The 25560-nt window shown below is 44.4% G+C and overlaps 1 protein-coding gene across 1 annotated transcript in view; it reads left to right on the forward strand.

Moving 5' to 3' along the window:
• GRHL2 (grainyhead like transcription factor 2) overlaps positions 1–9621 on the forward strand; it is a 53072-nt gene extending 43451 nt beyond the window's left edge. Inside the window, 3 exon segments of the mRNA XM_074145072.1 lie at positions 2059–2144; positions 8229–8293; positions 9507–9621. Coding sequence (XP_074001173.1) covers positions 2059–2144; positions 8229–8293; positions 9507–9621 — 266 coding nt within the window.
• Positions 9622–25560: the final 15939 nt, after the last annotated feature.

Below are 25560 nucleotides of genomic sequence, written 5' to 3' on the forward strand. Positions count from 1 at the left end.
ATCATTGTCCTGCACATCTGGTTTGTAGACCAAGACAGAGGACTGATCTGCCAATGTTTTAAATCTTCTTGCAACCATTTCAAAAACGGGGCAAAGAAGCTACAATTCTTCTCAAATGGGCCTGGGTCCACCTTGCTGCAGTCCCGACCCGAGAATTAGCTTCCGAACGATTGGTTCTTTATGAAAAATGCCATCATCTTTGTTGGTTCATCTGCAAGCCATCTGTTGAGTCACCTGGTGAAGATATCTTTTGGGCCACAAGGATTAGCAGTTTCAAAATATACCTTTTTCTGTCTACAAAATAAAATAATAATAATAAAAAAAAGATTACCAATGCATTTTGTCACACAGACATTGAATACCTAACATTACATGTGTATTTGTACATATTGTGCAGCACTGCTGTTTGAAAAGGCGGCTCATTTAGGGAAAAAAACCTGTGGAACATTGTATTTAACCTGTTACTTTATCAGTCATGTGAGATTATGCCTACAACACTTCTCTGGTGTTTACGTTTATTCGCTTTGTAGCTGTCTGCTTTGCTTTTGCCATATAATGGTGTCCTGGTTTAGGCCAAATCGGCCAATGACGGGTGACAGATGCTCTCACCCCCACCTGGCTCTAAGGAGAAGAGGAGGAGGGATAAAGAGATTTATGAGTTTAGAAGGAACTAAACTACTTTAATGAAATATTAAAAATAAAAAGGAAATAATGAAATAGATACAGTATATACAAAACCGTTTCAAGCTCCCAGGATGACAGTCACGTCACCTGCAGGCACTGGGGAAGTCCCAGACTGGAATCAGTGACAGAAGGGAACTGGATTCCAGCTCTGGAGCCAGGAACACATGGATCAGGATCAAAGGCAGACGAATAGACAGGGTCCTCCTTGGCCGTCGGCCGTTGAAGAAAGAGGGCTGACCTTTTGATCCCTCAGCTTTTATACTGAGCATGATGCTGATGGGATGGAACACCCCTGTTGGTCAGCTTTGGGTCACCTGTCCTGTCCACTCCTCCCTGCAGGTGGGACCCCTCTACGCTTTTCCGGTTCCAACCCTCCAATGGGGCAAATAATGAAAATTGGCTGACCTTGGTTGTTACAGCAATAAATATAAGCAAGAGCCTCTCTGCGAACCATTCCTTGGCATTAGTTATAAGCACAGGTCTTATCACTCAGAGAACGAACAGTTTTCTGCACAATATGCTGTTAATTTCAGAGTTAGAAGAAGCTTAGCTAAGAAGTAAAATTACTGAACAGAAAGTTGGCTCTGTTTTACCTCAAACCAGGGCAAACAGCAAGTTTCCCCCTTTTACCTGAACAAGTCAGAGAGGGGAGAATAGGAGCCAGAGAGGGCAGGTCACCACGCCTGTGAAGCACTGAGACCCAGCAGGACATCTGAGGGAGGAAGAGGAGATTTTTGGGAGTGCAAATGGCGTTTGGGTACCTGAGCAGGTAAATGCCTGCCCGCCAGCTGTGCTTGTGGATGTCTCCCCTGTGAAGTCTCAAATGACTTTGGACTTCTTTTTTCCAGTGTTTATTTTCAGACTGACCAGGCCCATTTGCAGTCATTCACATGGTAATGTCTTTTCCTTTCCATTGATATTGGATCTCAAAGGCTCAGCTAAAGGCAAGCCAGACTTGCCTTTTCTGAATCTTCTTTCCCATCCTTTTGGATGAAGCCTGGACAGGTGGCAAGCCAAGACACGGGTTTAGAAAGACCTAGCTTTTGTATTTTGTCCTATGACCCAGGGACAGGGCCTCGGTTTTTAGCTTCTCTTATTTCAGTAGATGGAGGTTTAAATTCTTGAAGATATAGATTCTTCACATTAAATTAAGTTTACTGGATTTTCTTTGTAAGTTTTCAAAGCAACTGTGACGTGTCTTCTATGTTTAGATCACTGATGATGTAAGAGTACATTTTTTTTAAAAGTGCGAACCATCTTCAGCACTTCATTTTATCTGTCATGGATTAATATTTGGTTTTCTACTCAGTGTGGGGTGTTTCGTCTGTTCAATTGACTGAACCTACTCCAAGTTTGACTTTTTTTCTGTTTCAGTGCTTTTGTATGTGAGGAAGGAGACAGATGAGGTGTTTGATGCTTTGATGCTGAAATCACCCACGGTAAAGGGGCTAATGGAAGCGGTAAGTATCCGATGTCCTCACGTTGTTTGTCTTTCTTGGCAAGAAAGTCTTAAGGCTTTCAGTATATTATTGAAAAAAAAAACAAACATAAAGAGGAAGTTATTCTCAAATGCATTTAAAGCATTTCTTAAAGGCTTTCTGGGGCACGCCTCTGAAATGCTGGCATGTTCTGAATTCAGTGCTGTCAGCAGGTTGCTGGGATTAAATAGTGTTGCAGAGCCGATTTATCAGAGACCTGAGCCTTGAGGAATGGCGGTGATTATCCGGTGTCAGGGAAGCAGAGAGGTGCAGGCTCCATTTCCTGAAATGCTTCTTTCTGAACTGGTGATTCAGAGCCTGTCGAATCTTCTCCTATAATGTCCATCGGTGTGTTCACAGCCACCTTTTAAAGATGAGGCCCAAGGATGCACTGTTTCTGTGTGAATTCAATATGCTTTTGTACAATTGCTCTTACAGAGTGTAGAGGCAGTTGCTGAGCCTATGCAGACTACCCATATCTCCTGTCACATCTCCTGTCTCAAATTTCTTCTCTCGTCCTCAATCCCAGAGTGACCTGCCTACCAGCCTGCCTCTTGCTGCTGCTTTGACTTGAGTTTTTGCTTGTTACCCGTTAGCCATGATCATGAGTGGCTATTACCACATTTTGTCCTGTTTATATGAGCTGATGGCTAGTAGATGTGAAATTTGAGGAGGGAAGAGTTAAAAAAGCAACTGTGTGTCTCACTGCTTCGGTGAGGGTACTGATGTGAGACCGACATGTGGGACATTGAGTTGATTTCCAGCCTTGGTTACACGTAGGAGAGAAGATGGGAATGGATGAAAGGGTCCCTGGAGAGCTCAGCTGAGCGCTAAAGGATGTATATTCATACTCTCATAAAACTGTCACAGTGTCTTGTTGCATGTACCGGACACATCAAATGCAGTAAAGATTGACTTATTCGGTCAATATTTGGCCAGTAGCAGAAGGCAAAAAGATCTGTGGGTTAGTGAAGTGGTTTAAAGCACCTATTCAGATCAGGGTGTCTCCGAGGAGAGTCAACTGCATTCTCAGGATGTCCTAATTGTGCTTTTGTGATACTGTTTGTTAGCCGTGAGTGCAGCTCAGTCGTTAGGCAGAACCCTCATGTATAATAAAAGCCAGGCTTCACTTGAAGAGGCTGCAGTCTGATTCATGATAAGCTGTAACACGATTTCATCTTGTCTTTGTATGGAAGTTAAAAGTATGTTATAATCCTTCTATAACCCTTCAAGCTAACATGAATATTTTACCTCCAGTAATCTGTGCCTCTCCATGCCTGTTCTCCAGCCACTGTGTAACATAAAAACAAAGCTGGTGCAGAAGCAGGAAAGGTTTCTGCATACCTCTGTCAGCACAGCTGCTGACTCAGTGGCATGTTTTCCGCACCAGAGAAATCTGATCTGTTGTAAAACGTCCCGGTTCACTGGAAGGAACATATTCAGAAAATTTTAATTCTCTTTAGTAGGATATTGTGGATAAATCATTGCCAAAAAGCTGTCAAACTGCATATTCTGAAATACTCTCTATACAGTCATTTCAGCAAATCATTTAATTTTGTAATTGTGCACGTCCTAAATGCTCAATTCTAAACTCAGAACTTAGAAACGGAGGCTCTAAATATTATAGAGCCCCAGATGTGAAAGACAGCACCAGTGATCCTGAATCATACCTTCCTTCTCTGGTTATGGATTTTATGGATTTTACTTTTTTTGTGTGTGTGTGTTAATCACTATTCCTGGTCTATGGCTTTCTCCTAATTTTCCATGATTAATGATACTGTTTTTTCAGATACTATGTTTATTTTATTCTCTCGTATACCCCCATTCCAAATGAACGATTAGATTCCTTCTCAGATTTCTTTCTTCTGGCAAATATCTAGAGGTCTCAGGTTTCAGAGGATACAGTACATCTCAGAAAGTGATGCAAATGTTTGGTTTTTAAGATGTTTGCATCCTACACTAGTCAGTCTTGGTAAACAGAAAATAGTGAAGCTGTTGCCCATTGCAAAACATCACATATATGTGGTGACTGACCAGTTCTAAATCCTGCTCATCCTGATCCAGATGTTAACTCTGTGGATCTCAGTACGTACCCAGTCTTACATCGTGCAGAATCACATATTTATTCAAATTCCAGAAGGCGATCTAAATCGGGAAATTGAAATATCTCCCAAAGTCTTTCTAAAATTAAAAGCTAACAGCTGAGCTCAATAGACTTTGCTTAGGTACCTGTCTATGTATGTGTCCTTCCAACCAATGTAGGGCAGCAGACTGGACCTTTCCATAGAAATAAGTTGGCAAAAATATTTTCTACATGCCTCAACCGGCCCAGATGTTACTCCTTCTGTCTTCCTGACTCCAGCAGAGACAGCATTTCTGGTGGCTTGTGGAATCAGATGTGTGCTGCAGACAAACTTGCCGTGCCAGGGGACTGCAGCCCAGAGGGACACCCATGCTTTTATTTCAGTGCTGCTCTGGAGGCTGTCCCACTGCTTCATGCCTCCTAAGGGAAGGAAAGAATTCTCTGCTTAGAAGACTGAAAAATAGACAATGGAGATGATAAAAGAAAATATTCATCCAAATAAAGATATCTTTTTAAAATTTATTATAGCCTCTTTGGTGTCAGGTGAGAAATCCAGTTGTTTTATATGGAAGTTGGCAGCAGTGGAGTTCCCCCTGAGCTGGCAACAAACGTGTTTCAGAAGAGGGCGTTAAGTGAGATGCCCTAGCAGATGCTAGCTCTCTGCTTTCTCAGATTCTGCAGCAGGACTTAGCACATTTGCACTGGAGACTTGTTTTCGGAGCCCGAGAGGGGGAGGCTCTTTCATATCCCCACTTCGAGCCTTGCTTCCGCGGCTCTCTGTTTGGTATAATTGGTTGAATCCTTAGGGTTCCTGAGAAATGTGCTTATTCAGTCAGCTGTCAGTCTTTCGCAAAGCTCACTAATCCCTGCATGTTATATAAATCCCACACCTGTCGCAGACAGTGTGACAGGCAAGGCTTTCTCAGCCCTACCTCTCCTAGCTTATGTACGAAATGGTGTCCCAGAGTCCCAAACCACTTTGAGCAACATTTGGAATGCGTTGAGTGTTAGGTATCCTAAATATCCTAGAGAAGTTTTATGCTGGAATGTGCAGAACACTATATTAGCTGCTGTTAAAGCCCCTTGGCACAGGACTGTTTCCCCCTGCGTGTTTATTTGCATGGACTCAGTGAAAAGTGTTTTCAAGTACCGATCTTTACAATATCACTAGGCTTCAGAGTTAACAACCCAGAGAGTTGTTTCCTCATGTTCACACAGTCGTGACATTTTCTGCAGTTTCGCGTTGCAGTTTTTCCATGATGCCTGTTACAAAGGATTTTTTCAACAATCTGATGAAATGGAGCCATTTTTGTTATTGCTTTACATGAAAGCTTAAATTTAAGGGTACAACAAAGCCACAGATAAAAAAGTTCAGCACCAGATTGCTTATCTGATGTCATTCTATTCATTGTAAGCAAAGCTAGAGGGTAAGAAAGAATAAAAGGAGAACATGAAAGTTTCTCTGAGAACTTCTCCAAGACAGTAAGGATTTGCCCTCACAGTGTGGCACCTGGGTACCCCAGAGGAGTCACCAGCCTCGGGTCAGGCAGGATGAGGCATCGAAGGAAGGGAGTCTTGGAAAGATGGTGGTAGAGTGCGAGCGAGGGACGAAGTGTGGGTACCTACACAAGTGCTTCTGGCCAGAGGTAGGTGATTCCTTCTACTGGGAATCCTGGCCACGGATCCTCCCTTGGATTTATGTGCATAGGTTAGGTCTGGTGTTCACGAAGGCTAGGTGGGGCAGCCTGTCATGTGCTGGAGAGTAGCTGGAATAGGTTAGGACATCCCACATGGGGACATGGCAAACCCCGTGTTCGAATCACCGTTGTTCTGCTCTGTTTGGAGCAAAGACTTTGACTTTCTCCAGATAAGCTGAGTATGTTATGGTGGAACTTCTTTGTAGGATGCATTTCCACCCTGTGCACATGGTTACATAGCTTTTCTGTAGGCTACACAGAGCCTTTTTGAATAGGCTACATATAGCTCAGAGTGAAAAAGATTGGTTTTATAGTCCCATAGTGAGGATGTTGGTGTGATACGTGACAAGTGGGGTGAAGCCTCTCTTCTCATAAATGTACAAAGTGGACCACTTCCCACAGCAGGGAGAGTGTGACCCTACAGCACATGAGCTTGCACAGCCTTGCTGCTGAATTAGCCCCCTCCCAAAGAACCAGGACTTCCATCAGTATCTCCAGAACCTTATACAAAAGGGCAGTGAAACATGCTGGTGCGAGTAAAACTGAAGTAGCAAATACAACCCACAATTTAATTTGTATTTTTTTTCTCTGCTAGGTGCAAAACTAGGGCTTAGTGTACCTTATCAGTTACGCCTTATCTACACCCTCCCCTTTCTGTTAGCCGCAGACGTACACTGTCAACAGAGGAAACTGCAGTGTAAAAGAAGTTTTATTGGTTCTTCAGAATCTTGGAGTTACACTGTACTTTTTAAGTACAAAATTGTATCTTAGGTAAGATGGCAATTGTACAAGTAGAGGTGATGTAGGCAAGTATAGGCTAGTTAATTCTCTGTCTCAGAGAATCCTGGCTCTCTGGCTGGGAGCCATGGTTGGGGTTCAGCCTGTGGCTGTTTGAATCTGTCCTTGGTGTGATGAGTTTATCCATTCCTTTCCTTCAGTTTTCTATTTCATGATAATTGCTTTAGTTTACTTCTCTAAAATATCACTTTTTCTCAACGGGAGTCTGAATGCAAACGCAAAGAAAAGATTTTACAGTGACTGATGTTTGGCAGTCTTTAAATGGATTTTTAATTGTGCATTTCAGTTCTCTGATGCAGAAGATAAATAGTCAGCTATTTAGCTGCAACTTCATTTCACCTAGGAAAGGCAGGAAACTTACTTTGGTTGGCAGTAGAGTACCACAGAACATTAATCACTGACAAAAAATAATTTTTCCATAATTATTTTGTCTTTTGGGACAATCCTCTTCTAAAGTATGAGCTGTGAGACCTGTTCCCTCAAAGAAAGGTCATAATTTGGAAAGTAAACCTGGATCAGACAGGGGGCTCAGGGACACCCTCTCCATGGGCACATCACAGACTCACTGCAGAATGGACGTCCAAAAAAGTTACTAATACACTGCTGCAAAGCAATGCCAAATCATCCCAGTGAAGTGCTCGTTAGTGTTGGTAATTTGTCAGCTTAAGTAGTAATTCCTTCAAAACTTTTCCTGTTTTCTGCTTTATCATTTGAGCAGCTGGCAAGAGTTTTATTTTAGAGGTCCTATACCTTGTTAACACACTTCTCTGCGGCATCTCATCTTGTTATCTGTACACTCAGATGATGTTTTGTGAGCCAGATAGTGTTCTTATTTTGCTACCCTAGTAACTAGACTGAGTCACTTCCCCAACAGTACAGAAGCTTTTGAATCCTGTGTGTAGCATGTTTGCAGCCCTCCCACAATAAATGGTTCTTTGAAGATACTTTTCAGACAAAAGACCCATGGGGGGTCCCGTTAGCTTACAAACCTTGAAATGCCATCGAGAAAGAGAAATGTGCACATTGTTCTTTGTTGATCCATCAATCTGTCAGGTCCTGTTGTGTTGCTGCTCGTCTGCCTTCTGCCTGGTGGAAGAAGCCATTACTTCCACCAGCCCAGAAAATCAGAATAAGAAATGGCAGGAAGGCAGCTGATTAGATTGAAATTCCCTGGCAAAATCTGAAGCTGGGAAAAGTGTTGGCTCCTTGAGCAGAGCAGTAGGATTGATGATTCACACCCTATGAAAACTAGTCTTCAAGTTTCTGGGTGGAAGTGATTGTGTTTCTTTTGATCAAGATGTTTAGGATTATTCCTCCCTAAATCATCCTTAAATGAGGATATGGAAGGGTTGTGAATGACTTTTCTGTATAGCTACCCTGTCAAAGTTTGCAGAGATAGTGTTTTAATGCTTTATGTAAAGTAAGACATGATAATTCCCTATTTCTCACTAGTGTTTAATGATGTTTCTTTTATTTTTATGACTTCAGATCTCTGAGAAATATGGGCTGCCAGTTGAAAAGATTGCAAAGCTTTATAAGAAGAGCAAAAAGGGGTAAGTAACTAACTAGGGGCTATTGCAGGATCCTTTAGAAGTACGCAGAGATCCCAATGATGCTGGGGCCTCATGATGCTGGGCAATTTAAGCACTTCTAGGACACCTGTCCATACGCTTGAAATCTTAATGTCTATGGAGACAACAAGGGGTGGCAGAGGAGGAAATATGAATCTCCAGTCTGTGTCTGAGCACTGTTCATAGGCTTACTGTGAAAAAACATAGTCTGTGTTTGGAAAATGTTTTTGGATAAAGTCTGTAGACTATATGCTTAATAACATCGTGGAGCACTAGCATGGGAGAGGTGCAGTCTTTGCTGTGAATGCTGTGTGGAGTTTCCCTGCACTGTCCGAACCTGAAAGGCAGGCAGGCACGTTTGCTGCAGGGGTTTCAGCTGAGTAAATTTAGAGCATCACAGCTGTGATTTTAGAATAGCTAAGCTACTATGCCTTGCCATAAATCTAAATCTCACCACTTTAACTTTTTTTTTTTTTTTACTTCTAAATAACGATATCATAGGGATATAATTTTAAATCAATCATTTATTTTCAGCTGTAACTCTAGCTTAGGGCATTGTTTTGTCTGGCGATTTCTTCAGCTTTTGAGAAGACAGGTGAAACTTCTCATGTTTTGCTTCTTTCTAACACTGTTGCCGAGTGATAAGTTTCTTGGAAGAAACCCTTTACGCTAAAGAGTAAGGAAAAGACTCATATACACTTCTAATAGTTGTTGATATTTTTTTTTTCACATCCAAGCTGAGTTCTAGGCCTGTGTGCCTTGTGCAGAGCACAAATTTCACTGTTTTCCCGTGTCAGTGACTCACACCAGAGGTGCAGCAGCTCACATGGCATGACTGACGATTAGCACAGACGTGTGCCTGGGGGAGCCAACACCAGGCATAGGAAACACCAGCTAGCTGGGTCTGCTGGGGATCTGGAATGCAGCTCACCTTGTAGGCAGCTAAAGTGGGTTACCATCCCAGCACTGGCACACCTCTAACCTTTACTGCTTTGGCAAGGAGCAGCCTCTAATGCAAAGCCTAATATGGACTATGGGGCAGATCTAAATGGTGATTCCTACTATTGTCCCTGTACTGGCATGTGCTGGAGTCTGGTTTTGCATTGTAGTGAAGCGAGCACGTGCAGTGGAGTGCATGGCTTTCCCTTTTGGTGTTCTGGTACATAAAAATATTGATTTTTGCCTTTGTCACCAGTATCTTGGTAAACATGGATGACAACATTATTGAGCACTACTCCAATGAGGACACGTTCATCCTGCACATGGAGAGCATGGTCGAAGGCTTCAAGATCACACTGACAGAGATCTAGCCTCAGGCAGAGCCTTTTTGTAAGGAACCACAGCATTTCATCCTTCTTGGAAAGCAGAAGATTCCCCAGGAACTTGACAAGACATTGATCAGAGAAACTGTTACAAGACTGCTTTGAAAATACTGTCCATTCTGCACGTGTGCACCCACTGCACAAGGGTTTGTCAAGCACAAGGCCACTCATATTAACCTGGTCCCTTATTTATTGTTCCTCACTCTCTAGTGTACAAACAGTTATCAGCCCCCAGATTTGTAACCAGATGACCCACTGCAAATGTGAAATGCAGCATTTTAATCCGTGCTTTAGTGTGGATAAGCTCATTCTAAAACATTTTAAGGAACCATGCTGGTCTAGTTTCAGAAATCTGGTGTAAATCACTTCACCAGTAGTTCTCTCTGTCATTGCTAAAAAACTGGTGCAGTGCTAAAGATGGGGAAAGTGGCTGAGAGTTCACTCGCTCAGACTGATCCATGGATATCTCTCTATAGTGTATAGTTTTGCCAAATACCTCTGGTAGTTCTCAGCACGTAGCAATGAGGACTTGTAAGTAAGGCATTCAGCTACAAATGTCACTTGTAAGTAAATGGTAAGGAAACCATTTTAACCTTGTATATAATGTTTATAATATGCAATAATATATTTTAACTACTGTATGTGGGCATGTTTACTGCCATTATGTTTTTATATGTATTGGGTTTAGGGTTTAACAGAATCTTTCCTAGAGGATTAGATTGCTGCAATCTGTTAAGGAGTGTGTGCTGAGAAGTTGATAACTGCATCTGCACATCATATGCTCCACCCTTGCCCACCCAGTTTTATAATGAAATATTGGAGCAAACTGTGCTACAGGGCCTGGAGTGCTCTGGCACAATGGGACCCACCTTAGGTGCCCAAGTCCCAGCTGCAGATACCCGAGTGTCCCATCCAGCTGTCACCAAATCCATGAGGCACCATGTGTCTGCTGCCTGGTGTGCCTAGAGGTACAGAAGGGACTTATGCCTGTTCTGTCAATGAAGTGGAGGTGGCCTTTTTTTCTCAAAGTGGCCTTTTCTCTGTGTAGGGAAAGGTGCATTCCACAGCAGCCTGCTCATTAAAGCATTCTTCTAGACTGTAAGAAACAGGTTTTCAAGCCCTTCTTCTTATGGGTACTTGCTCTTGTATCTCCATCAAATGATTCTGTTTTGATTCCTAGGACAGCTGGGTATAAACCTGGGCTCGATGTAAATATTTTCTTGAAACTGGAACAATTTTACCAGTGGAGACTGAGTATCCCACAACTGAGATGTGGAGATAGGTCTCCTTCACAAGGGCTGGTTCTGAACCGAAGTTGAACTCCAAGGTTATCCCATCAAATTCCACCCGTCTCATGAATTCTATGAAGAGAGAACGTTGCAGGCTAAAATCATACCAGGAAAGGGGTTCAAGGCCTGAATGTCCTTAACGCATCCAAACCCAGAACCTCTCTTGCTCCTTTATAGCTCGTCTGGCTGTCGTAGAGAGCTCCTCACTCAGCATACCATCCTCGGAGTTTTAACTGCAAGCACTTCATTCTCCATGCACTGTATGTGGTTCTCATGGGACAGACAGAAATGTGGGTCCTTTCCTACATGAAGCCTTTAGAGTTTCTTTGCTTTTTTTTTTTTTCTTCTGAAATCTTTTTTTCATTTAGTCACAGAATCTGTTTTTATTAGGTGGTTATTGGCATAAAGAAACACTGCCTAGTTTAACAGGGCTCTTTTTTGAGCTGTGTGGAGCTATTTATATATAAAGCAAAGTAGCTGGGATAGCTGACTAGTCTGATTTGGTCATGGTTTTGCATTAATTGTCCTGCAAGCTCTTGCAGACTTATCTTAACTTCATTAGCAATAGCATCCCATTAAAATCTGTACTTCAAATAGAAGTGTTAGGTACCTGCCAAAGTTTCTATGGGACCAGAAACTATAAAAGGTTCAGGCCGTTAGCATTAGGGCTAGTACACCCAGAATCCAAATATGTCTGCAAAGTGTCTGTTCTGTCTTCCTCCCTCCCTTCATCCTTCTCTCTTCCTTTGTCAGGTGCTTTTTCTCCTTCTGATGAAGAGTTTTGTACTAATTCCATTATTTTTTTATAAAGAGGTACTCCAGCAAAGATGCGCTCGCTACCCTGCTCAAGAGAAGACATCCTGGAAATACAGGGGATTAATGGTGGTTCAGTTTGTTTCTGCTTAGCTCAGACTCAGATAAAAAGTCTCTGCTGACTTAGCCCAGATGATAAAAAAAGACAAGAGTTTTAGCAGGTGGCATTAGGAACTAGGACCAGCACAGAAGACTGGCGAGCAGTGGTGTTAGTTCTTTTATTCCTCTGTTGTTTGATGGTGTTTGGGATCCTAAGGATATCAGGTGGGACCTCTCGATCACGATGTCTGGGCGGAAGCTGCAGATGAAGCACAGGAGTAAATGTACACAGGAGCTGAGCCCTTGTTCTGCCCCCAGCAAACCTGCCATCCCAGCTCTCTTCCTTACAGGGGATGCCTGTGGTGCCTGGGGCTGGCCCAGGCTGGGATGTGCTGCGTTAAGGGAGGACAGCAAGAATTTGGGGGTCACAGAGAAGGACAGGGCTGTCCTTGCAGCACCAGCACCCAGATTAATGGGACATTCTTGTCTCACACACGGGTGGATCTGTTGGATGCCACAGCATCCTGCACTGAGGAGCAGTGTAGGGTCAGCAAGAAGTGCAACGTTCCAAGAAACACTGGGGCTTAAGAAACTATCTTTCCATTGCCATTTTAGGAGCTTTTGGTCAGAGAAGGAAAGTTGCTTCCAAGGTTAACTGGGAGCTTTTCTAAATACATCTTAAAGTGTGCAAATTCCTGATACATGAGGGCTGATGCTCCTGCCTTTAGTTCCTTCTTACAGTCTCAATGAAGGTAGCAGGGTTGAGGAAGATGAGTAGGATTTACCCTCTTCATAAGATTATTTTAAAACAACAACTAGAGCTAGTTAAGGATGATCTTGCTTAACTTTATCTACCACGGTTTGAGGGCTTTGTTTCTCTGCTCCAGATGAATCACAAGTACCTAAGACATTACCAGTCTTCAGTTGTAGTTACAGCATCAGCTGCTGGAGGAGCAGTGAACCTTGGATGCTGGTTGTGGCAAGCTAGGAACTCTCAGGCTCCACCTTACTGGTCAAAAACAGGCTATCAAAGTGATGGGGAAGGGCCAGTACGAGTAATGCAAACTTGTGAAGCAGTGGCCCGCCTCACACCCTGCTTGATTCAGAGGTCTTTAGGAGTACAAAATGCTCGCATGTATATTGTTTAAAATATACATGTTGCTATTGTTTAATGAAAAATATTGATTAATGCTGGATCTTCCAAATGGAAGTAAGATTTGGCTCCTGTTCAGTGGGGGACAGGAATATCTGCCTTGCCTCCTTTTGTCTCTCTGTGGCACTCCTGTGGTTGTTTATTTAAAGGAACAAAACTCTCATTTCCTTTCCTTCTTGAAGACAGCGGTCTTGAATCTTCACTAGTGCAGCCTGAAGGGTAGCTTGCTGCTCAACTCATTTTCCCTATGAAGAATTAGAGCAGTGCAATGTCTGTAGATGGTGTGTTTCGAAAGAGTCTGATAGAAATGTGCAAAAGGAGAATAGTCTTCTAAGCTCTAATTTTCGTTCCCGCTGCATATTTGGCACTGTGTCCGTCCATTTGATGCTTTATTATGAAAGCCCCAAATTTCAAATTTTAGTTTCTTTCTAGACAGTCAGGTGCTGATTCCCCAAAATAAAGTGCATCCTTGCAGTAAAGCTTTGTTGATATACAGTGATATCCCCATCAAGACATTTTGGAGGATTTTTACCACTGAATGTAAACTACAAAGATAACTTTTTTTTTCATGTGTCCTCTCTTATGAAGTTTTTCGGAGTTCAGAGATCAAGTATCTTTCTTGTATATTTTCCTCTTTCAGTCTATGGATTGTTTAAATGTTGTATAATAATTCAAACAATTAGTAAAAAAGAAACTCTCTAGCTGTCAGAGATGCTGTACATTGATTGATATGGAACTGGAAAGGAGTATCTTATGCCTTTTAAAATGTAAAGCTTATGAAATGAAACATTATGAAATGTTTATTTGCTCTTCCATTTCCTATGAATTGAGACAAGATACAAACACAAATGTTTGTGCCAAAGTTTGTGACAAGCCCTCTTTCTGGCAAACAAGGAAACTTTATGTATAAATAGTGTGCTTTTATATTAAGAAAATAGCTCATGTAACTTAATAGTGTTGCAACTGGGAGAGGGGTTTGATAAACTGTAAATACAGTTATTTTATTTTTTGTACATTTTTAAGAAGGAAAAAAATAAATATTCCTATGTATGAGATAATATGTCTGTTGCTATGATGTGTATTACTAGATACTGGGGATTGAGTTCCCACGTCTGAGCCCAGAAAATTCTTCAAAAAGAAGAAAATAGAAGTTCATTCTAGCGAGAAGACAAGAACAGAGACTGAAAAACATAATCACCAAAGCATGGGCTCAAAGACTGGGCTGTGTTAGTCAAAGCATTGCCAGCAGGCTGAGGGAGGTGGTCATTATTCAGTGCTGGTGAAGCCACACCTGGAGTCTGTGTCCAGTTCTGGGATCCCCAGTACAAGAGAGACATGGACCTACAGGAGAGAGTCCAACAAAGGGCCACTAACCTAATGAAGGAATGGGAGCCCCTCTCCTGTGGGGCCAGGCTGAGAGATCTGGGACTGTTCAGCCTGGAGAAGGCTCTAGAGATATTATCAGTGTGTACAAATACCTGAAGGGAGGGTGCAAAGAGGATGGAGCCAGGCTCTTCTCAGTGGTGCCCACTGCCAGGACCAGAGGCAATGGGCACAAACTGAAACACAAGAGATTCTCTCTGAACATTAGCAAACACTTTTTTACTGTGAGAGTAACCAAGCACCGGCACAGGTTGCCCAGAGAGGCTGTGGAGTCTACGTTCTTGGAGATACTTAGAAGCTGACTGGACATGGTGCTGGACAACCGGTTGTAAGTGGCTCTGCTTGAGTTGGACCAGGTGGTGTCCAGACGTCCCTTCCAATCTCAACCATTCTGTGATTCTGTGACACATTGGAGTGTCTTGGGAACCTGGCTGGAAGCGCTGGCACTAGCATCTGTGTGAGTCCAGTGCAGCTGGGATGAGATCCTTACCCTCATCTGCTTCTGCTGTGGTCTGTGTGCCCAAAGCAGTGACACATATTTGGCCGTGCATCTTGCGGTAAAACATTTTCATCAACCGTTTTATTCTGCACCAGTTGTCTTTGTCTTTTCAAAAAAGAATCCAGGAGGTGAGAACATCTAAGTAAGTGGGAAATTGCTTGGGAAAGCATTTGCCTCAGCAAAGGGAGGCTGCCCAAGCAGTGGGCAGCCCTGTCTTACCATGGGGTGGAGAGGTTCAGTGCTCCTGCTGAGGGTAAGTCCTGAGTGGGACAAGCTGCCATGCCAGCCCCTGAGATCTCCTCTCTCGTGTCAGGCAGAGACCACACTTGGGCAATGAGGAAAGAAGTTAATTTGCCTGAAATGTCTTGGCCAGCAGAGATGTCTTGTTGGCTCCAAGATCTCAGCTTCCTCCAGCCCTTCCCCATCCCCATCCAAGCAAAACTCATCCATATGTGTCCAGCTCCAAGAGCTTTTTCACAGCCACCAAAGGTTTTCAAAAAAAGGCTTTCCCTGTGTGCTTGGCATTTTCTAATAATTTTGAGAAGTATTTGTCAGCTGTTTGTTAGTGATACACGAGGAGAGCTAGGCACTGATCTCTGTAGCTTGGTGAGTATGACGGACTCACCAGGAGCAGAAGAGGTCTTCCCAGGTGCACCGGAAACCACAGAGACCCGTTCCCCTCCCACCACATGCTCTTTGCCCTGATGATGGTCTCCAGTGCAGCCCGTGTTCCCCCACCAGCCCGTCTGCAGTCGGCACCTGAGCTACAGCAGAAACCAAAAACCATATGTATATAATAGTGTATGTGTATGTATATAGATATATATATATATGATGACAGCTGTGGGCCTGCCTGCAGTTTGCTGGTGCTGGGATGAGGTTGCAGCCCAAGGTGCTGCCCCTGCCACTATGGCTCCTTGGTCCAGCAGGTTTTGGGGAGTTTCTTGGGGGCTTTGCCAGGCCCCAGGGACACTATCTGGATGAGCAGTGGGGGTTAAGCTCCCGTGAGGCTCTTTGAAGTAATCACGTTTCCTGGGCACTGCCTGCAATAGATGTTTAATTGTGTTTTATAGGAAGTCATTTTACTGAGTGGCTCTTGAAATGCGAATGCTTTACCAGCTGAGTGGCTGGAAGTGCTCCGTCTGGGAGGCCGTGGAGCAGCCAGGAGAAATGTGTCGGCTGATGGGAACCGCTGCACCCACCGCGTGCTCGAAGGCCAGGCTGTTTCTGGTGTGGCTGAGCGAGGGTTTGGCAAGGTGACTCACAATGTTTTTAAGAAAAACTGACCCTCTCCTAGGAGATGAGAGCAGAAGGCCCCTCTTCTAGCTCTTGATCCAATCCTTAGGGCACTCAATGGGGCAGCAAAGCCATGTTTCCCAAGCCACTTTCCCAAGCTCTTGGGTCGATTGGTGCTGCTGAAAACAGTGATTGACTCCAGAGTGTGCTGTTTCCCAGATGGCACCAGATCCAGGGCTCACAAGCGGATGAGCTGCAGGGTCTTGGGTCCCCTCCTCCCCGAGGCAGTGGGAGGGACAGTCCCGGGCTACCAGGGTGCAACATGTGCTGGAGTGCCTGGTGGTGGCCACCACTTGAAGCCAGGCTCTGAGCTGGGAGCCCGTCTGCATCCCTGTCCTGGGACAGAAGCCGTGGGTGTTGCACAGCAAGATGCACGGGCCAGCAGAGGTGGTAAGTGGGGGGTTTTAGCGTCCCTATGCAGACAAACACCTCCTTACACTCCTGCCTTTTTAACGCCTTGATACTAAATCGTATTATGGCTCTAGTAGGAGGGTTTGGAGAACGTGTATCGCAGGGAGGCTGGCACACTGGAAGCTCATGTAATAGAGCCGGTTTGAAGGTGCCTTGAGCACAGAGGGTACCTGGGTGATGTAACTGATGTTCCACCCAGGCTCCAGCCTCTTTCAAGCCCATATTAATGTGCAGTTCCACAAATAGGCTTGCTTTGCTTTTTTTATATATTTTTTTTAATCTCAAGAGGAAATAGGCACTGGTTTCAGTTACCTTCCAGAGGGACTTAAACTACTTTTAGCACCCTGGTGCTAATCCCAGCTCCAAATTTAACCTAGGTAAAAGTTTGAGGAGCTTAACAAGCATGCACAGGAGCCAGCCCCCTCCGGAGCCAGCTGAGGCTGGCAGGAGCCCCATGAGCCACGTCTCAGAGCGACTAACCACAGCTACCACCCTACCAACCCGTCGTCCCTCCCCACATCCTGCCCCTCTGAGGGTGAGCTAGACATTCAGGGGATAAAAACATGCCCTGATCCCAGAGAAGGATTTCTCTCTGGCAGGGCAAGCTTCCATCAGCCAAGTAAGCTGAGGACCGGAGCTCTCAGCCTTGTGCTGCCTTTTGCTTTTATAAACCACTCCGTGTTATCTCACCCCGTGCCCGGCTTTAGCTTCTGAAGGCAAAACTATGTTAGCAACGGGCCGGCACAGCGCCCGTGCACGGCTTAAGCCCTCGCTAAGCCCTCCAAATTGGCTTGCCTGGCTGCTGCCCCTTTGCCCGCGGTGGTGAAGGGTCCGGGGGCCGTGAGGGCAGCAGGCAAAGGCTTCTCCGAGGTTTGCTCACCAAACCGTGGGGCTCGAAGGCTCCGGTGCGCGGGGAGTAACAGCACATGGAACATCATAGTTAGCTGCAGCAGGATATTTATTAGTAGGAAAGAACATTTAGGGGATTTCAGTAGGAGAATTTGTTTGAACTGTCGTTATCCACCATACATTGGTTTTCATCAAGGTTGTTCAAGGTTACATATTTATATAAGAAAACAAAATAATTCATATTTAGGTGCAATCAGTAATTCCAGTATGAAAAAGCACCATGTCACAAAACAGTTTACAATACAAAAGTCTTCAAAATCTAACATTTAAAAACAATATTTGTTCAACAGTAATAACAGTACAGTAAAAAAATTCTTATTTCCCTTCAAACAATACTGCTTATATATTTTGGCACTGAAAAAGAAACTATCACAAATGCGCCTTTTTAACCACACAATGCTGTTTTGTGAGTGTCTATATAAGATGGAAAAACATGCTTTGAAGTCAGTCATTTTGCCAGGTGCAGTTTGAACTGCTTTCTCCATTAAAAAGAAAAATTTAAAAAAAAAAAAAAAAGAAAACACCTCCTAAGCTGCAGCATGTCTTGTCTTTTGGCCCAGGACACGATCTGGAGAAGCGTCTCTCTCAGACTCAATCCACCAAATCAGTCCTGCCTGAAAGGCTGGATCTGAGCTCCTCTTCCCTCTCCAAACCCGACAAGAGATGTAACCCCCCACAAAATGGTCCCGTCATTTAGGGACTGATCTCAAGTTCTCACTGTATTAAGCGCCAATCAGACTCTGACCTCAAGGTTGTCACTCAGGCTCTTCTTTTCCTTAATTGCTTAATTTCCCAGAATTTTAGTTAATTCATTTTAAAGTCACTTGCACAAACGGTCTTAAAATGTGAACCCATTGTTTTTGTCCTGGTACAGCCAGCAGTCTCATGGAAAACTGAGCGTGTGCAGGGGTGAGCTAAGGGATAAGGAACCCGAGGCTGGGGCCAGTGGGGTGCTGCCAGGGGGACCCCCTGGCTGGGTCTCCTCCTGGGGCCGGGACTGGCATACAGCGCGGGAGGGGGAAGCTTGAGTCTGAGAGAGGGAAAGACAGAAAACTAGACTTTTCAGCAAGAATTAAGTTTCCGCTCAAAACTGACCCCTATTAAAACAAGAGCACGGGTACAATGCTCTGGGTGAAACACCGGCGCCTGTGTGCAGCTACAACGGCCCTTGAAAAAGGGTGATTCTAGTGAACATGCAGTCCTTGGTGCTATCTCTAAAAGCTGAACAATAACAAAAAAAAAAAGTCATTTTAAATAGTTTTTACATCTTACATCAAAGATGCCACTACGAGAACACAATAGTATCACACATTAATTAGTACAGTCTTAAAAATGCAAACCAACGCTGGTAGGACTCCCATACATTCTGCATATCATATGTACAGAAGAGAACAGCTTCTCGAGAGGAGAGGACAGTCATAGAGAGATAATCTTCCGGGGTTTTTTTTCTGAGTATGTTGCATAATACAAATACATTATCAGCATGAGAAAACTTTACTCCGACACTAAGAGTTCAAGAAAAGCCCTAACTGGAAGTTAATAGCAGGGGGAACAGTGTGGGTGCTGCGGGGCACAAAACACATACACAACCCTCCGCCAAATTCTCCGTCTCCTCCCATGGCCTGATCACCCACTTCCACATTTCCGGGTAGGTTTAATGTTCCCGAAGCGTCCAACAGCACCGGTACAAATCCCGAGAGCTGCCCTCAGCCTTCCTGAAGGCAGCGCACCTCCAGATGTCCTTTCCGTGGGCTTTGCCTGGCTGAGAACTGGCTGGAGACTCAGAATATCACCAGATGAGCTTACAACAGAATTGGGGGTAAAAATTAACACATCACAATAGCTATAGGCAACTACACGCAGGACACTAGCAATTCTAGACAGCCATAAGAAAACTGTGCGGACCAAATTCATTTAGTTCATAGTTGTCCCTCCTTTCTGAGTTGTAAAAGTCTTCCTTAGGATATGTAGGTTTGCTTACAAAGCATTCATCTAGAGAGGTATCTAATTTTGCCAAGACACAGGATATGCTGAACTCCATGCTGCTGCAGTTAGTCTGCCTGTGGTAGCTTATTTAAAGTTAGATTTGGTATCTCTACTCTGTGCTGCAACGTGAAATAGCCTGAGGGAACAGAGATGGGAAATCTCTCCCTGTGGAATGGTCATGGACTTGATTGGGAGCTGTACACTTGGATCCATTCAGCTTTTGGCCATGGTTTATCTCAATTTATTATTCTCTACAGCATCAAAAATATCTGCCCAAATTTACACAAATAAATATATAACTATTTACTTTTGCATTCATCGTGTCATTCACCCGACAATATTTAAAAATCAAAAGGTATCAAGTACTTTCATTAGAAGAGGCCAATATTTGTCACCTCGGGTTCAAGAGTGAAATAGAACTGAATATACAAACATAAACTACAAGACTGCTTGGACGGAATTGAAGTGAGCAAGTGGAAGAGATAAGCATATTGAAATGAAATGCGGCTCAATCTGTCTTCTTGCAACAAATGTGCAGACAAAAATAACCCCTAACGTAATTAAGCACTTCATTTTTACTAGGCACAGTGAGCCCACCTTGCTAGTAATTGCTCAGGCAGCTCTGCTCTTGGGATAATTGAGACTTTTGTTAGCATATGAGCTAAACGACCGGCAGGGCTGTATCTAAGAGGATCCAAAATAAATAAATAAATAAATCATGAACACAACTGAAACACGAATCAGGAAATCAACCAGAAAATACCAGAGAAACATGATCTTGTAGAGCATTCATATGACTAACATGGAGCACAATGTCTTCAGTAAGTTTCCTTAGATCCTTATCAGATCGAAACTCTGGTTTTGTTTTTTTCTTTTTCTCCCGGTTAGTAATAAAAAATATTTGGTTGCCCTGGAAATGGGAATAAGCTAGTGACAGGAAATAAAATAGTGGTGGTGGCAAGGAACTGTGAGTTCCCCCCAAACAACCGCGTAGGACCCATTAATCATCCCTCTGACTGCAGCCAATTAACAGCACAAACGAGGATTAGAATTTAAGAGGATTTTCTCAGGTGGGTTTACTAATCACTATCATCCCATTTGGTGGGGGAACGTGAGGCCAACCCTGAATACCAGTGAACCCCCTGTCCCCAGGGAGGAGAAAACCAGAGGTCACACCCTTGACACGTGTTTTTGACATGGTAGGAAGAGTTTCTGCCTGACGTTACTGTGCCAAAATTATCTCTTGGTTGACAGCACCTGGGTGCTCCAGGCAGCATCGGGGCACCGAGCACTGAATGGTGATGCATAGGAAGATAGTGCTGCTGCCTGGAAGAAGTCAGCTCTCCAAGGAATAAACCATGGGAGCAGAGAGCAAGCACCGGTCAGGTTCAGTCTGCAGTGCATCAGCCGACACGTACATGATAATGAAAACCACATTGTTCCACAGGTTCGGCGTGTTCTTGAAATATTTAATACTACCATTACTTAATAACAGGAAATAAATAGTGTGGTTGGCAAGGTATACAAGAGGACCAAAGGCTGGGAACCAAACCAGAAGGTGTTCCATCTAAGTGCATCAAGCCTGGCTCCTCCAGATGTCAAGGGCTGGTGTTTGTTATTCATTTACAGAGAGGGTAGGGATGGCAACCAGGAGGTGGGCGCAAAGCCTCAGAGAGCCAGACACCCTGAGCCCCTGCCCTGGGAAGGTGAGAACATCTTTGGTATAAGATCAGAGCAAGAGGGGAAAAGCTAAGACATGTCCCAGCTCCACAGCAAGAGAACACAACGGAGAGGGTGGCCATCATGTACTTTGGGATCTGGGAAGCACTCAGCAGGCTGAAGAAGCTCAGATAACCATCCCTGTGGCAGGACCCAGAGTCCCTAGCCTCAGCACACGGTGACATGGGGACAAAGCAGCCACAGACCGGGCTGTCGCAGAGGAGCTATTCTGTGCCGACTGTTGCTAAGGAGGGAGTTTCACCTTGTGAATTCAGACCCTGGTCTAAAGGCAGGGATATCTCTTACAGTTTTTCATTTCTCTAGTCTTTTCACATTGTTCACTACAACTCAAGCTCTTTTTGCCTTGTTTATTGTGCATTAGCCAGCATTTTACATGTGATAGCTTAATCCCAACTATACATATTAAAATAACACTTACGACCTGTGGGAGCAATGAGGAAATCAAATCTGTACATTGCAAGAAGCCCCTCACATCTGGCCTTTCCAGCTGTTATTGTTAAGGTATGGACAGTATATCTGAAAAGCTTTATATCTTATCCTGTGAAAACCCCCTCCCCGAAACAACTTCTCAGTGTGGCTGATTTGGAAGCAGGCTGGAATAAGGGGTGTTGCTAACCGAGACACCCATGGTAGACAGGTATGGTTTCTGCAAGGGACAAGGGGATTGACTTTGAACCCACAGATCCACATTTGCATCCGACCGATCGTTCTACTGCTCCGAATGCAGAGGCACCTGAACGGCTTCTGCAGTCCTTCAATGATGGTCCCGATTTCTAAATTCTAAACTTTACAAACCCTGCTGCTTTTTCCCTCTGCGTGCTTAAAACATAGCTGGTGTTCTCGCCTTCCCCAGGCTGCAGGATGGCACCTGGGCTTTAAGAGCTGGATGGAGCTTTTCCTTCTTGTCTACCACGACCGGGAAGAAAGCTCCTGCAGGCAACGTTTTGCCCTCGGTTACACTTAAGAAATGCCACATGTTCTTCCCGGGAACTGTTTGTTCGGCTTCTAACCAGGGCACAGCGAACAGCTCTGTTACTCGTATGTGAGAAAGAACAAGAGTTATTCTACTTCTGCAGCTGCATGTTCATGCTAAAGGTGTTTAAAAGCGTATTTTGTCAGCGCCGCTGACTGAGTACACAGCAGACAGAGCTGCTCAGCTAGAAGGTGCCATTTCTGGTCTAGCCCTATCTCGGAGCGCATCACACCACGAGTCTGACATATCACTGCTCTGTATCTTATCTGTCTGCTGCACAGTCAATGGAAAACTCCGCACGTGGCTCCCAGCGTTGCTCGGCTCTCTGGCACTTGCCAGGTTTCTCTGCATTTCTAAGCACAAGTTCTGCCCGCGATACCAAGGAAACCGCCTTCCCCCACTGTAAGACTCCTACGTGAGAACCCGCTCAGTAAGACACAGAGCAAGGAGTGCATCCCAACGCTTGTGCAAAGGGCAGGTAAAATACTCTTCTCCACTGGTATCGCACCGGTTGCCTGACACCTAACTCCTGAGCCCCAGGCCCATCTCGCCACAGGACAGCGAGGGAGCACCGTGGGAAAGACAAGAGGAGGTGTTGGCGTAGTGGGTGTTGAGGAGAGGTCTTGGCCAGCCCACCCCTCCGCTTGTTTTGCTTGGTGCTCATACGCTAGGCTTCAAAAGGAAACTCTTTTGAAGGATGCCTCCTTTACCCTGACCGTGCTATATTGCTATCATGCTGCATCTTCACCTGTGTTGCTAAAAAAAAGACACAAAAGAGAGAGTTTTAAAACCAGGGAGACAGCTGAGCTCAGGGCATTCGTTCCGAGGCAAGGGATTCCCTCCCCACCGCCACGTGTCCCAAGAGACCTGCCAGTTGTCACCGTGTTCCCTGGTTCACATGTACCGAGAGACGTATGGCCATGGCCATGTTCTCACTCGGCTTAGGCTGCAGATTAGGGCTCAACGTCAAGTTACCACAGTTCACCAAGTTTCCATGAGTCAGCTGAGCTGAGGCTTCTGCCCATGTGTGTGCTTCTAGCACACAGCAAATGCGACTTAGCCTGGTCTGCAGTGAAAGAAAATTAAGCTAAGCCGCATTATTGCACATTTGCCATCGGTGAAGAGAGCACATGCTGAACACAGGGGCTCAGACCCCGGGGGCAGCTATTAAACTGTAGGGACTTGGTCCTGTGTGAACATGTTTTGTGCCAGCACGCAGTACTTCTGCATGTAGACCTCGTCCAGCTACAGAAGTTACACACTTCTGGCTTACTGTTTTAAGCCGTAGTGTCTAGAAAATGTGGAGGTCGTGCTTTAAAACAGAAAACAACAAAGGGCAAAATGCCCCAACAATAAGGTAAAAATCCTACAAGCTCCTGAGAACAACAAGAGGAAGAGCACAGTTCCATGTACCTCGGGAACATCCACTGCTGTGTACTCACAAGGCTTCAAATAATGTTGAAACATTGATCTTCAGTCCCTCTCAAACCGTAAGTACTCACAAAACCACACGTATGCTGGTTTTACAAGGGTTATGTTCCTGTTTCCCTTCCCAAAGCACCCTAAAACAAGGACAGGCTGCTGCAGACCACACAAGCCATAGTCCTCACTTCCCGTCTTCTGGCCCAGAGTTTGGCAAGCCGACTGGGAATGCAGCATAAACGGGACTGGTATTTTCCATAGATTCAGTCTACATGTGGGATGCACTCATTAATTCATTTGGACAATACGTGAGTGAAGGTGACCTCTTTCACATGCAACTAACACTGCAGAATGCATCTACAAAACTGAGAGGTGATGTGAAATAGCACGTGCTGTCTGCCATCCTTCCTCTACAGAAATACTGCTAATGGAGCGCTTCACAAGTGTCTAACTTGCTGTGCTATTTTATACAGGAGAGGTAATTTTGTCTCCAAAAGGTTTATGAAGGCAGTTAGGATTGCAAATGTGAATGGCAGCAAAGCAGAAAATTCCAATCCGAGGCGCAGCACACCACTGCTGTCCTGCTGATCTGGGGTCTGCAGATGCTCCTACCACAACACCAGCTAGGTCTCACTTTCACAGTACATGCGGAGGCAGAGAGAGAAAGGGATAGTTAATAATTTAAAACAATACCAATTGTCAGTGGTAGTCAGGTAAAAGAATAACCTTGTTTCACTCTGTAAATGTTTATACATTAGTCTTATCTCCGGCTACGTCCTCTGCAGCTGTAGGCTAGTTCTTATTCTTCCAGATTTTGTGAACTGTGGAAAGAATTACATCTCCGCTGGCCCGGGGTCATATCACAAGTTCTGTTTTCAAACACGTGTTGAACAGTATTGACACGTGAAGCAAGCCTGGCCCTAAAACTACTGAGCAAAAACAAACTGAGAGATTAGGTTCTGGGCCAGAAATATCTTATAAAACTTAGAAGAAATGGAACGCAGTTGCTTAAATAAAAGGCAAGGTTTTAAAAGTTTCAGTCACATCCAATTGCTTTCACAACATTAAGAAGAAGATGGAACTGCAGAAGGTATCCAAGTGTACCTTCAGTAAATACTGCTGCTTTGGATCTGGGTGTCTGCACTGAGCTGGTAGGTTAGAAGCTCAGCAGGGTTCCTGTAGCGTCACTTCGTCCTGCCTTCCCAGAGGTGGTGATGGAGCACCTCGGGGGCGGCTGGGGTGGCAGGACTGGTCACTCCTGTCTGCCAGAGGGGGTGTTGATCAGTGCACGTCCACTGACCTTCCTGCTGCCACCCCCAGCAGCCTGGACAGGCTTGTCCCGCTGAAAAACAACCCTCAAAGCACTCGAGGGAGCATGAACTTGAATATACATGAGATGATTGATATGGGAAAAAGGGCCAGAACCTCTCCAGGTAAAGCAGAAAATTACCTTGAAGAGGGTAGGCACAGACTCTCCTTTGAAGGGTTAGATTTGTGCACAGCATGTCTAATGAAGGTTAGGGAAAAATAGAGATAGAACACTTCCATCAGCTGGAAGAATTGGTGCAAAATTTGCCAGTGATGCTTGTTACAGCTAAAAGCACTGGGTATTGAAAGCTCTTTGTGTCTGTGGTTGGGCCTCTTTTGCTTTGTCACTGTCCCCCCCACACCTCTGCATGGTATTTTGATTAATATAATGGAAATATATCATCAACTGGATTTCTGTGATCATTTAAGACAAAGGCATGTGCCTGAAGAGATTTACTGAGCGTAATTAGCCACTCATAATAATTTTAGTACAACCGATTAGCAATGTTATTTTCAATTTATTGTTATTTTGTTTTAATATGCTCTGCACTTCACACCTGGCAAAGCAAATGGTATGGAAAATTAAGTCTAGGATTTTTTTCTCTCAGCTACATGCTAGCTAGTGTTCTACAAAAAATTATTCATACTCGGCTTCTTTTTCATGACTTCTAATTAGTACTTAGCTAATCATCATTTGCCAAGCAGA

Source organism: Numenius arquata, chromosome 3 (assembly GCF_964106895.1).
Source record: "Numenius arquata chromosome 3, bNumArq3.hap1.1, whole genome shotgun sequence".
Classification (NCBI taxonomy): Eukaryota; Metazoa; Chordata; class Aves; order Charadriiformes; family Scolopacidae; genus Numenius; species Numenius arquata.